The sequence below is a fragment of the Colias croceus genome, chromosome 29 (genome assembly GCF_905220415.1).
Source record: "Colias croceus chromosome 29, ilColCroc2.1".
NCBI classification, from domain to species: domain Eukaryota; kingdom Metazoa; phylum Arthropoda; class Insecta; order Lepidoptera; family Pieridae; genus Colias; species Colias croceus.
In genome coordinates this window covers 2,810,930-2,826,025 of record NC_059565.1, presented here as the reverse complement: position 1 = coordinate 2,826,025, position 15,096 = coordinate 2,810,930, and the positions used below count along the sequence as shown (strand labels likewise).

Here is a 15,096-nt window from a genome sequence, read left to right as displayed (position 1 = left end):
AACATTAATAATAATTATATTATATTCTTAAGCTATGATCATGCTATACAAAAAATTAAAAATCGACTTATTTGCCTCAGTATAATATGTGCCAATTTATGATAAAATTACTTTGGAAGATAGTTCGTGCTAATTAAGAAACGAATTAAATTTACACTGGTATGAAAAAATATAAAAATCATAATTTTATAACGTAAAATAAACAATTATTGGATATGTTTTTTAATCCGACATAATATTATGCATAATTCGCGAAAAAAAAAATAAACATATTAAAATGTGTGTACTTTAAACGCCAAACCAACATTTGACATTGACATAAAAGAAAAAAAGAACAGACAAAATAGAGCTTAATAATAATTAATTTATCTATGTGTGGAAATAGAAATTGGTTTTATTTATACAAAATTATATCTACTATATGAAGAACAATACATAATTATATCTAAAAAATCGGAATGTAAATATTTTACAACTCGCCTCATTCAAATTCAATTTATCCAATTATCCAATTAATTAATAAAATAATTTAATTCAACAATTTAAAAAAAACTCAGAGGCTACTCCATAGCTTTTTACATTTCTATTCCAAATGAACATGCATTTTTTTTAATAACGACCCTACATATTTATTTCTAAATAAGCCAAAATAACAGTCATTTAAGCTGTAATGATCAGCTAAAAAAATTGAAACCAATAAACATTTATAAAAAAAAGCGTCTCCATAGTTTTTAATAATTACAATTTATTTTGTAAGACATTTTTCGTGTCTGTTTTCCAATATTATTTGTTATTGTTCATTAAAACCTAAATAAAAATAAAATAATGAGAAATGTTTAAAAAAGTAGCCTTATTGACCAATAAAATTTTATTTTCACTGGTTTATTACAAATTATATTATTTGTATCATATTTAAAAAAATCGTTGCTTTACATTGAACAATAATTACTTAATAAAAAAATTATCGAAGTGAAACTTCTTTAGGCGCGTTGAGAGTAAAATTTCAAGGTCGCGTCATGGTAATACCGTCACGTCATCGAGTACGGCGACGATTTTGGTATCTTTGAATCATGCCAAAGAAGTTTCACTTCTGACACGTGTGCTCGGCACACACGCTCTTTTTTATATAAATAATAAATTAATATCTATTGACACTCCTTCAACATTTGCAGAGATTTCCTGAACAACTCTTGTTGCGCGCGCGCATGTTTAATCTCAAGTTCGGCCAATTCTATCAAACTGAAAAAAAAATATATTAGTTATTTACAGAAATAAAATAAAAATCTATAGTTTTACTAGCTTACCGCCCGCGGCTTCGCCCGCTTTCTCTAAAACGATTTGAGATTTAAACTATCCTATCTCTCAAGTTGGATCGAACTGCACATGGTGTGCGAATTTTATTATAATCGGTTAAGTGGTTTAGGAGTCCATTGAGGACAAACATTGTGACACGAGATTTATATATATTAAGATGATAATGCTCGAAGGTTTGTTTGCTTGAACGCACTAACGCCGTTCGTACACCGACGCATTCGCGAGCGGCAGCGAAACAACGAAAAATCTGTCAGTAGTATGGAGGAAATACTGGTCCAGCTTGAAAAATAATTTCAGTTTTAGATAGCACATAATTTATTGAAGCAGGCTATAGGCAATATGATTTTAGGAGTCGAGCAATACGGGTAAAACCGCAGGGTGCAGCTAGTGATAAAAATATTTTCGAGACATGATTTCGATCTAGTCCTTTTTTATCGTAACAAACAAACAAAAAATAATTCCTCATCATAAAATCTGTATAGAAACACATATTAGACATCTCAAGTATATAATTAGTATTATAAACAATTAAGACACACAAACACGCTCAAAAGTAAAAAATTGTCTGAAACAAAACTCTGCCTACGTGTGTAATAGGCAGAGTTTTCTAATGAGCAATACAATGGACTTTGAACATTACTGCCACGAAATAAGGTGCTAATTTCAATGAATGTTTTATACAACGCCGCTTGGACATTTTAGACGACCTTTTAACACGCGATTGTTAGTCTAGTTACTTATAGGAAGTTACGGTCCTGCCTTCATACGAAACTGCTGAATACGCCGTTCGCACGGGAATAGAGTGTGGGTGCGATTTCTCTGAATTAGCATCCAAGCTTACGTTTTTATAATTATTAAAATGTATAAATTCATTCTTTGACTCCGGTCTGCATCGTGCGGACATGGGTGTAAAGTCTCATTTTAGTTAATAAATGTATTAACTAAAATGAGACTTACACCCATGTCCGCATAAATGTATTATTTAAAGTACCTAGACTTCTACTAATTCTTTTTTAATATTAAGACGAACCGCAATCGCCGGTACAGCCTGAAAATCAGCGCTGCTTTTGTGCAGCATTTTGCTGAGGCTGTATCCGTTGCCTAATTTTAAGACAAATTTTATAATGTATTTGGCTGTTTACTTTTTTGGCAATAAATTTCTTTTCTTTCTTTCTTTTAATTAAATTTTTTCTAATTGATTTTGGGGAAAAAATTTCGTTCTATTATTTTTTATACAAAATGTAGTCTACATCACGGCAAATTACATAAAGATTCTAAAATGTCACGGTTGCCGTGTTCCACCTGGCCGCAACATCTTCGCAGCCTGGTGCAAACAGGTGTGTTTTGGATACATTTTTACGCTCATAACGCACATTTATGAATCATATATCAAATTAAAGCTAATTTTTTTCTATTAATTATTATCATATATGGTTGCTTAATTAAATCCGGCCGCAAATGAGGGTTGCCAGCTGTTAAAGATGATAAATATTTTAGGTAGAGTGACAGAGAAAAACATTATGCGTAACATCATTATAATCACTCGCGCGTATAATCACTCACGCGCGTATAATCACTCACGCGCGTAATCACTCACCCGCGTATAATCACTCACCCGCGTACAATCACTCAACCGCGTATTATCACTCACCCGCTTATATTCAGTCATGCACATATAATCACTCACTCGCGTATAATCACTCACCCGCGTATAATCACTCACCCGCGTATAATCACTCAAGCGCGTATAATCACTCACGCGCGTATAATCAGTAATCACTCACGCGCGTATATTCAGTCACGCACATATAATCACTCACTCGCGTATAATCACTCACCCGCGCATAATCACTCACCCGCGTATAATCACTCACCCGAGTATAATCACTCACGCGCGTATAATCACTCACGCGCGTATAATCACTCACCAGCGTATAATCACTCAAACGCGTATAATCACTCAACCGCGTATAATCACTCAACCGCGTATAATCACTCAAGCGCGTATTACGCAATGTATAATGTATTTATTTGTTTTTATTTTCTCACCTCTTTCTAAACGCAGCAACCCGTCTCGTTCTGAAATCTATGAGTTCTTCTCTCGCACGAGCGGACAGTTGTTCGAATCGTGCGCAAGCTTCCGATTGCGCTTGTTCCGCCTGTATTAATTAATAATAATGAATGAATTAATGAATAAATGAATGAATAAATATATATGTGTAAGTGTGTGCTTGGTGTGAATTGTAAAAGTAAACATTAGATTGATGTTTTATGAGTGTGAAAGTAGTAAAGTTGCTTTTTAAAAGACTGCTGTCAGTTTTAGAATATCTAGATATGTTCTTATTAGTATTTCCCTTATTCTCTTACATTCGACATTCTATTTGATTTTTAGTTTTTTATGATAACCCAAAAGTTTTTTTATGGCCCTCATGTACGATTTTTTCCCCTTTTATCTTATATTTTTGACCTAGTGTAGAATTCATGACAAAAAAGTGTTAAGCGTGCATTTACCTCTTGTACTTCCATTGGCTTGCAAGAAAATAATGTGCTTGTGAATAATTGACATTTGACATAAAATTTTTAATTGAAAAAGGATTATACAGCGTGTTTTTTATAAATATAATTACTAAATTCATTTCTTATTACTTATCATTAAAAGAGCAACTATGGAGTTTCTTGCCGGTTCTTCTCCATAGATACTGCTTTCCGAATCGGTGGTAAATGTTAAAAATATGTAATGACGATTCAAAAGTGCTTCTAGAAGAAGTCTAATTGGATAAATAAATGTTTGAGTTTGAAATTTAATTATTGTTCAAAATTAATACTTATTTAAAGAAAGCTATTCATAATATAAATTGTGGGTAAAATAGACGGATAATTGTGTTTTTATATTTATAAAGAACATGCTGTATAAAACGTTGATGCAGTATTTTAAAAGGTGAATTACAAACAATAGTACATACAGTCAAAAACATAGAAGTAGTATAAATTTAACGATAAATATAAAAATTTGTGAACCAATTTTGATCAATTTAAATCAGTAGTAGATTCAAAATATCAAATATGTATGTTAATGTAATTTTAAAATACTACTTCTACTAGATTGTAATAGTTGATATTGTAATTAATAATTGCTTCAGTAGTAAAATTAAATTTTGTTTAATCTTATAATAATTATAATTATTTATACATTTTTTTTTAACTTACGGCATGCACATCCTTGTTCTTAGCCCTCGCGCGTTCTAAATTTCTATTAGCAGCTTCGTAGGCAGCTAAGCATCTGTAATAAATATATTTTATATACTGACACAACATTAATAAAATGGAAAATTTTTATAGCAGTTTTTTGTGACGAAATATTTCTGGGGGGAAGGGGGGGTTTGTGTGATGCGTGACAATCGGGAGGAGGGGGTGAAAAAAAAACTGATTTCGCTGGACGTATTTTATGAACAATCAATCCTAATGGACCTGGGCGTGGACACCCATAGGAGGTTCGTGTCCCAGCAGTGGGAAAATCTATGAAAAGTTGTATATTGTCGAATAATAATTACCTGAGTCGTCTAACAAGGACGGCTTTAGCTGCGTGCGTGTCGCGCATGTAGTACCGGAGTGTGTCCGCCAGTTTTAGATCTTGATCTGACGCCATGCGACCTTCGATTTTCTGTTGAAAAACAAATAATTGAAGTTATACTTCTTTTGGCGCGATGGAGAAAAATGATGAGAGTGAATTGTTACGATGCGCGCGCACACCGACACATAAATTTAACAGCATGAAGTTAGTTCTAGGTGGTATGGAAATTGATAACTATGTTCAAGTTGTATATTCTAGTATTTTTTCCATACGCCAAAGAAGTATAACTTCTAACGCGTGTACATAAGTATACACACTCTTTTTTTGTCTAGTTTTCCTAAAGTTGATTATTACGTACTAAAGTGACTTTTTTCGTGTAAATTTGTCTTATTCTGCGTGCTATAGTGATGTTTACATGTATAATTATTATTTTAATACGTAATATAATATTATGTAGTAGGTAATTATAATAATAGAATTCAAAGATAAGTTTTATAAAAACATGCAAGCCGCATAGGTACATATTTTTATCAAAATTGTGCATACATCACTACATAGTATAAAACAAAGTCGCTTTCTCTGTCCCTATGTCCCTTTGTATGCTTAAATCTTTTAAAACTACGCAACGGATTTTAATGCAGTTTTTTTTTTATAGATAGAGTGATTCAAGAGGCAGGTTTTAGTATATAATTTATTAGGTTTTAGACAAAGCGGGCGAAGCCGCGGGCGGTAAGCTAGTATATAAAAAACTTCAATTAGGACAAGGGGATAAATTAGTATAATTTCATCATTTTTATAATGTGTTTGAAGTAAATTAACAACACCAAGTAAATTAATTACGCAAACATTTTCATAAACATGATTCGCACACACGCCTCTAAAACTTTTCTCAATAAATAAATTAATTTAAAATATAATTTTAAAAATACTCACTCTTAAAAATAAATAACAAAGTAAATTAATAACCCTACAATTGTGATTAACATGATATGCTTGCACAAATTGTGTGAAACAGATGTATCATACATAATGCATCTGTCCCTTACCCCACTAGAGGACACGGGACTTCATCCATACTAATATTATAAATGCGAAAGTGACTGTCTGTTTGTCTGTTACTCAATTACGCCTTAACTACTGAACCAACTGCATGAAATTTGGTATAGAGATATTTTGATACCCGAGAAAGGACATAGGCTACTTTTTACCCTGGGAAATAGAATAGGTTTTATCCCGGAAATCCCACGGGAACGGGAACTATGCGGGTTTTTCTTTGTAAACGCGGGCGAAGCCGCAGGCGGAAAGCTAGTAAGTATTTTATACACAACTAACTTTGCCAAGTTCAAGCATTTCATATGTTATTCTGAATCACATATTATGCTTATGCTTTTAAAAATTCTCTAAATAAATAAATCAACTTTAAATATAACCAAATACTCACTCTACACTTATCAAAGGTATCAGCGGCTCTAGTCAGGAACCGTTCAGTGGGCGGCTGTTCCCGAGACCCCAGTTGTGTGATACACGACGACAGCTTTATGTGTGCGTCGGCTACTTCTGCAAATTTACATTAATAATGTTTATTAAACTGTAAATTTCATTCAAACTCAAACTCAAACTCAAAAATTCATTTATTCAATTAGACTACTATTTAGTAGCACTTTCGAATCGTCATTACATAAGTATTTTTAACATTTACCACCGATTCGGAAAGCAGTATCTATGGAGAAGAATCGGCAAGAAACTCCATAGTTGCTCTTTTAAAATCATGTCAATATTACATAATCTGTAACTTATATCTTACTACATAATAAATCATATATTTAACAATCTATACTTAATATTATAAAGCTGAAGTGTTTGTTTGTTTGAACGCCATAATCTCAGGAACTATTGGTCTGATTTGAAAAATTCTTTCGGTGTTAGATAGCCCGTTCATCGAGGAAGCTGAAGTTTGTTTATTAGAACGCGCTAATCTCAGGAACTACTACGGGAACGGATGAATGGGATACCTAACATTGAAACAATTTTTCAAATCGAACCAGTAGTTCCTGAGATTAGCGCGATCAAACAAAAAAACTCTTCAGCTTTATAATATTAGTATAGATTATGTAAAATCATATATTATTGATTTTTAATTTTTTAATAACACTTATTACGAACAACTTCTTATTAATATTACATTAATATTTAGCTCACTAATTTAGGAATTACACCGCAAATGTTTTTAGAAAATAGTTTTTAAGCCTGTTTGTGTCAATTCCAACTTGTGAACCAAACAAATAAGAGCTAGCGCACACGAGCAACTTTTGTCTCGTTCACTATTTAGTCTCTCCCATCAACTGTATGGGGAGTTGCGTCGCTACGTGCGCGCACTTTCTTACTAGCCCATAGAGTTGATGGGAGAGACTAAATAGTGAACGAGACAAAAGTTGCTCTTGCACGCTAGCTCTAATAATTATTTACCTTTATGTTTAGACGTCATCCGGTCCACTTTAGTGACAGCTTCCTTCAGATGCGAATAATACTCTTGTAAGAACGCAGTCTCTTGTTCAAAGAAGTCGTTCACATCTCGCACCGTAGCGCCTAAGTATATTTCGTCAGTTGTTGTTGTCATCGAACGGACCTGGGAAATAAAATAAATACTTATGTATGTGAATGTGTCTTTTTTTATTGCAATTTTGTTGTTACGGATTCGGTATCAAAAGAATGCGGAGGAACATCGTCTACCTTACTAAGTTCAGAGCTAAATTCAAACACCGCAGAAATGCCTGGTCCAGATTCTGAAATGCTTACCTCTGAAAAGCAGCCACCGGCTTGGCAACGCGTCCCTTGGAGCAAAAAACGAAAAGTTTCTGAGCTATCACCACCCGGACCTTCAACTCAAGTTGGAAATAGGTTTGCTAACCTACCCATCGATCTCACTGAAGATGAGAATAATGCGCCAATACCAGTGAGCAAGCCTCCCCCGATAATTCTCTATGGCATTGAGGATCTTAATGAGCTCACAAAACTTATAAGTACAGCTGTAAGTCGATCTGAGTTTAACTACAGAATAGTAAACAAAAACATCATTAGAGTAATGATGAATACTATAGAAAGCTACAAGAAAGTTATTTCGGTTATACGAGAAAACGGTTTAATCGGCCATACATTTACACCTAAAGATTCCAAATGTTACCGTTTTATCATTAAAAATCTTCACCACAGCACACCGCACGAAGCTATTCGAGAAGCAGTTGAAGGTTCCAACAACAAAATTGTAGGTGAAATTATTAATGCTCGCTATGGTCCAGAGAAATTACCAACGTCTACTTTCTTTGTGTGTGTTGAACAAAGTATAAATAATCGCGAAATCAAGAATATTCAATATATCTACAACCAAAAAGTTAAGATAGAAGATCCACGTAAATCTAATTCCATTGTGCAATGCCAGAGATGCCAACAATATGGACACTCCAAAAACAATTGTATGCGTCCGTACAGATGCGTCAAATGTGGTGAAGGACACAAAACCTCAGAATGTATGAAGAAAGACAGATCAACACCGGCTAAGTGCGCTTTATGTTCTTGTAATCACCCGGCCAACTACAAAGGATGTGAAGTATATAAAGAGATTTTAGCACGCCGTAATAAACCTCGCACTACAAGGACAAACCATAACAATATTACAGCTCCGCCCACTGCTAGCCCCAATATTGTGCCAACCCCAAACGAAATGCATCAGAGAACTTATGCCTCAGTTGTTTCTGGAGAAAGATATAATAGTAATCAAGAGCTAAGGCAGGACACCCAGGAACAAAACAACAAGTTAGAACATATCCTAATAAAACAAAGTGAAAAGCTAGATATTCTCATTCAACAAATAGGCTCCTTGGTGAGTCTTATCTCTACCCTCATTTCAAAAATTACAAAATGACTTCTCTTGCTATAGCTGCCTGGAACATCAACGGCATTACTCCCAACACAAATGAACTAGAAATATTTCTTAAAGAAAACAGGATTGACGTCTGTCTTATCTCTGAGTCACATACAACAGAAAGAAGTCAAATATGCATACCTGGTTTTTGTGTTTATTTTACTTCTCATCCCGATGGCGTTGCACATGGTGGTTCTGCAGTTGTCGTAAAAAATAGTGTAAAACATTGTCTATTGGAACCTTTTCCTGCAAAACACCTGCAAGCTACAACTGTAAGAGTAGAAGACCGTCTCGGTGCTATTAATATCTCTGCTGTTTACTGTCCGCCTAAACATAGAATTAGTGATGATATGTTCACCTCGTATTTTCGCACTCTTGGTAAAAGGTTTATATCAGGAGGAGACTGGAACGCGAAACACACACATTGGGGCTCTCGGCTTACGTTAACCAGGGGACGCGAACTTAAGAAATCTGTGGACATTAATCATCTAACAACATTGTCAACAGGAGAACCCACGTACTGGCCCACGGACAATAACAAAATTCCGGATCTTCTCGACTTCTTCATCATAAAAAATATCTGTCCAAAATACACTCAAATCGAATCCAGTCTTGACGGATCTTCAGACCACACTCCAATTATATTAAGACTTAGTATAGGTATTATAAATCGCATTCCAAATAACGACACGCTCTACAATCATAAAACAAATTGGGTGAACTTCAGACAATACCTTGAAGAAAATATCACACTAAAACTTCAAATGAAGTCGGCAGATGAAGTAGATAATGCTTGTCTTTATATTACAAACCTCATTCAAGTGGCTGCATGGATAAGTACTCCTGAATTAAAACACAAAGCATATAATACTCCTACTCCTATTGAAATTCGTGAAAAAATTGCTGAGAAGAGACGACTTCGGAGAGTCTGGCAGATATCTAGAAACAGAACAGATAAAAGTCGCTTAAATCGTGCTATTAAGGACCTTAAAAATCTTCTCAAAGAAGCCAGAGATAATTCTCTAAAAAGTAATCTCGAAAGGATGTCTCCTGAAGCTTATGGAGTCCACTCGCTCTGGAAAGCAACTAAAAATATTCCACAACCACAGAATTGTTCTCCACCCATTAGATCAAACGACTCATGGGCGCGCACTGATCAAGAGAAAGCTGATGTCTTCGCAAGCCACCTAGCTAACATCTTTAAACCAAATGAACCTAATACACCCGAGGATTCCGAAATAGACACCATCCTTAAGCAAGATGTTCAACTTTGTCCACCCCTGCGCCTAACAACGCAACGTGAGCTATCCAGACTTATCTCTATAATGGACTCCAAAAAAGCTCCAGGCTTCGACTTGATTAACGCTAAGATCCTAAAAGAACTCCCACGAAAAGCAATCGTCTTCCTCACTATTCTCATAAATAGCTCTCTTAAAATATCGTACGTTCCTGCTCTTTGGAAAATATCGCAAATTGTAATGGTTCCCAAACCTGGGAAACCAGCTAATGAAGCACAATCTTATCGTCCTATCAGCCTTACTCCGATCTTATCCAAGCTATGGGAAAGAGTAGTTCTGCATAGATTGAAAACAGATCTACAGCAAGTTCAGTTGATTCCAGACCATCAATACGGATTCCGAGACCAGCACTCCACGGTAGAACAGGTTCATCGCGTTTACCAAATTATTAGGGAATGTCTTGAAAATAAGGAATACTGTTCGGCCGCCTTCCTCGATGTCCAGCAAGCTTTTGATCGAGTGTGGCACAGGGGTCTACTTTGCAAGATCAAACTGTTTTTACCTCACTCCTATTACTTACTTCTTGAATCTTACCTCAGCGAAAGGATGTTCCAGGTTAAGGTTCATGATGCCAGATCATCTCTCTTCGCTTGCTTAGCTGGTGTCCCTCAAGGATCTGTACTAGGCCCGGTCTTATATAATATTTTCACTAGCGACCTTCCCCAACACCCAGGGGTATCTATAGCAACATTTGCCGATGACGCCGCATTTCTAGTATGCAATCCAGATCGAGAGAAAGCTAGCTATATTCTTCAAAATCAGCTAAATAAAACCCAAGATTGGCTAGATAAGTGGCGCATAAGAGCAAGTGCGCCTAAATCACATCACATCACATTTGCACTTAGACATGGTCTCTGCCCGCCTGTCCATTTGGGCCAAGAAACTCTACCACAGTCTAATTGCGTGAAGTACCTCGGCTTCTACTTAGATCGTAGGCTCACCTGGAAAGATCATATAAAGAAGAAGAAGACAGAAGTTAACTTCCGCTTCAAAAACTTACTTTGGCTCTTAGGTAGACAATCCACACTTTCTCTAAGCAATAAACTTAGAGTGTACTGCGCAGTAATAAAACCTATTTGGACATATGGTATTCAACTCTGGGCCTCCGCTAGCGAATCCAACCTAATGTGCATGCAAAGGGTGCAAAACAAAATCTTAAGAGTGCTCACAGCAGCTCCATGGTTCACTCGCAACTCTGAAATTCATGAGTACTTAGAAATGCCTACAATTAAGGAAGAAGCTACTAAATACCTCAAGAAGCATAAGCAAAGACTTGTAATGCATCCAAATCCACTCTCCCAGCAATTGCTTAAACTAAAACCCAGGAAACGTCTGAAAAGAGCTAATGTTGATGTTGAGCTACATTAGAAAGGGGAATTAGGGCACTGGTTCTAGTTCTCAAATCGCCAAATTATTCTGTCCAAATATCTGCTCATAGTCCGTTGACTGATCGCAGATGTCAATTAATAAAAAAAAAAAAAAAAAAAAAATTTTGTTGTTGGCTTTTTTTAAAATTACATCCTTCACACAGTGGGTTGCCTAGAAGAGATCATTCTTTAGTGATAAGGGCACCCTCTGTGCTCTTAGAGCATTAAACCAACCGGAGACGACACGCGCAATTCTTTCATAGGCACAAACAATAGGCAATAGCCAAACAAAATAAACACTTACGTATATACAAATAAGATTCAATATTCCACCCACCTAACTTCACAAACAACAGGCATTAGCCAAACAAAATCACGCTTTACTTACATAACAATAAGATTCAATTTTCCATTCACCTAACTTTACAGATAACACATTTGGCAAACAAAATTAAACCTTACCAATCCACCAATAAGGTCCATTTTTCCTCTCGGCTTCGCACACAGATCTTGCTCATATTCCAAGAACACACGTAAATGTGCGTCCTTCCTAAATACAGGGTGCGCTGCCAAACGTTGTAAGAAAACTTCGTGCATGGCTACCGTTTTCTTGAATGTCGCTAGGTATTCACTGAAATAGGCAATTTAGATGTAGACTTTTAATTTGCAAATTTTTAAAGAATAGAAAAATACATCTAATTTAATTAATAATTGTTTTGAGTTGCACATTAAAATGTGCAAGATTATGGTGAAAAGTTGATAAATTTTCCTATTTTATATGGAAGTGGTCGATAAATTATATTCACTAGGAAATTGTTAAAATTGGACATTATAACAATTCTTATTTGAGTCGCACAATGCACATATCGCGATTATACAAAATTGATGAATATGGGAAATCCATTATATAGGTAGGTATGAAAAGAACATATTTTAAGCTATTGCATAGCTTCTATCACGGGCCTTGAGCGCGGGGTCCGAAACGAGAAATTCCGTAACGAAAAACCTCACGCTCCCCACTCCTACGGGCGGAGGTGTGGCTTGAAGGCATAGCATGCAATAGCTTTACCGTGGCAGTCCCCGAGTGACACACATCTTTTTTTTAAGGCATTTTAATACAAAACTAGCTTACCACCCGCGGCTTCGCCCGCTTTGTCTAAAACCTAATAAAATATATACTAAAACCTTCCTCTTGAATCGCTCTATATATTAAAAAACCCGCATCAAAATCCATTGCGTAGTTTTAAAGATTTAAGCATACAAAGGGACATAGGGACAGAGAAAGCGACTTTGTTTTATACTATGTAGTGATAATTAAATCCGAGCTCTACATTATTTCAAAAGGTTAAAAGTTTCATACGTAACAACGCTATCTTAACTAAAGTCTCGAAAATCGAAACAAAAACACCCCTATTTCATAGCAAATAAAAAAAAAATTGAAAATTAAACTTACTCTTCCAACTCTTCCTTCATCTTAAGGAACTCCTCTCTAGTTAAAGCTCCTTCTCCTTCGCCGAGACGTTGTAATTTCTCGCGGGACGCGTCGAAATCCGGCCGTGGGGGGGCGGGCGGTATCTGGGAGTTAATAAAAGATTATATTTGAAAGTAAGAAAGAACATAAAAGTAGTATGCTAGTAATCACATATAAAACAACAAATATTTGAAAGTGTTTAAAATGTAGAAAAATTTCGATGAAAAAGCGGGCTGAGAGGTCAGGCGTAGCCACGGTACGGGGAAACGCTATTTATATGAAAAATTTTAACTGAAGTAATTGTGTTAACACTTTAAAGGTTGAGAAAGCAAATAAACTACAAGTTATAATAATAAAAATTTACTATTTATCGTTTTTTAACATAACCCGCCATTTGGCAGCAGTAAACAATAGTATTATTTACTTCATTACCTACTTGTTAAAAAAAAAAACCGGAAATATTCTTTCAGTAAAGAGCTTACTGCATGTTTAACTTTAAAACCATCTGAATACTTACAATATACCCAGCGTATTCTTCATTCTCTTCATACCTATCATGCAACCACACAAACTCCTCATGTTGCCGCACAACTAGGAATTCTGACTTTTGAAACTCTGGTAGTGTTGTTTTTGTGTGCACTGTAAACTTGACTTTTTCTTTCTCGCTTAACGCATCTGATATGTCCACCTGTGAAAGATACATCACTATAGGCAACAATGCTGTCGCTGTCTGTCTTCATAACATGTATGCTTTAATCTTTAAAACTACACAAAGGATTTGATTTGGATATTAAATAGATAGTGTTTTTGACAAAGGATAGTATATATAATTATTTTGTTATTCAAGAGGAATTCAAGAGGGGAAAACTTATAATAAATTAATTTGTACTGATATTTTGAAAACAGCTGTATAAAGATAAATAAAATTGTGTAAAGAGCCCTTGGAAATTTTAAGAATGTTGGTTGAAAATAAATGAATTTTGCAATATGTATTTAATTTCATTTTGCCTTGTTTAAAATAGAGGAAAAAACCATTGCAAATTGTAGTTATGTAAAATTAACATTTTGAATGATTCATTCCTTGGTTGGGACTTTTGAACCTAAAATTATTTTATTGAAATTTTCAATATTATTATTGCATTATTTTTTCCTAGACATGATGCTACTGCTGTGCTCCTATTTGTCTTAGCTTGATGTATCTTACTCAAAAATAATTGGAACTAATAATTCTTGGGTTAACACTTTGAAACAAAAAAGTCTTATCTAATAATAGTATAGCTTAATAATTATGCTCTCAATTATTGAGACATACCAATAAACTGTTATCAGCTAAAGACACATTTTCACTTGGCTTCTTCTTCTCTACAGTGGAGTCTCCAGACGATGGGCTGGATACAGGCACTGTGAGGGGATCGTTGTTGCTTTCTTCCACACAGTCCTGTATTAACAAGTCCAATTAAATTTTAAAAAAATAAAAAATAAATATTTTTTATGTAAAATCCTTTTTTTATAGAGAGATTGACAATTTTAATGTTACTGTGTTGAGTGGTGTATATTTGATGATAATTTTATGAAATAATATTAATCCTAACTTAATAGAAAGCCACAATAATTATGATTCAACGTATCATTAATCATAATAAATGATATTGTTTTTTTTTCGATAGCGGTACACTCACCTCTAAAAAGTGCTATCCACGTCATTATTTTTAATCACGCAAAGAACAAAGTTTTAATAAGCATATTGTACTAGCAAGAACATGATAATTCTCTATTGAAGATTGTAAAAAGATTTATAATTCCAATTGGTATTATTTGGAAACGCCCCCCGGTTTTTGTGTACCGCAACAAAAAAATATTTGACTTACCATCATAGTTAGAAATTAGATTTGTGGTGGCCTGTAAGTTGTAACCAAAGATTTTAATATGAGCTGTGGCGTGCAAAGAAGTGGTTTTCTTACTATAATTACAAGTTATTTACACTTTACGATCGTACAAAGATTTCCTAAAAGACTGTGCTAAAAGACAAAATCAGAGGAAGCTAAAATCTGTCAAATAGCAACAAACGAAAATTAATTTTAATGCTGTCATTGTCATCACAGATTGTCATTGTCACCACCACAGAGCACCACATCTGTGGTAACCACAGGTGGTAA

The 15,096-nt window shown here is 34.8% G+C and overlaps 1 protein-coding gene across 2 annotated transcripts; it reads right to left on the bottom strand.

Moving 5' to 3' along the window:
- Positions 1–1,049: 1,049 nt before the first annotated feature.
- Positions 1,050–15,000, bottom strand: LOC123704387 (sorting nexin-32). 2 transcript variants are annotated; one of them, XM_045652746.1, is made up of 12 exons: positions 14,809–15,000; positions 14,253–14,378; positions 13,458–13,628; positions 12,923–13,044; positions 11,932–12,100; positions 7,352–7,511; positions 6,327–6,442; positions 4,866–4,975; positions 4,522–4,594; positions 3,826–3,843; positions 3,364–3,473; positions 1,050–1,239 (listed from the first exon to the last, which is right to left on the bottom strand). In XM_045652746.1, exons 1-12 carry the CDS (start codon positions 14,812–14,814, stop codon positions 1,146–1,148), a joined length of 1,275 nt encoding a protein of 424 aa, XP_045508702.1. In that variant the 5' UTR covers positions 14,815–15,000; the 3' UTR covers positions 1,050–1,145. The 2 variants fall into 2 exon arrangements, with proteins under 2 accessions (XP_045508702.1, XP_045508704.1); XM_045652748.1 differs by lacking the exon at positions 3,826–3,843.
- Between the last annotated feature and the right edge of the window lie 96 nt (positions 15,001–15,096).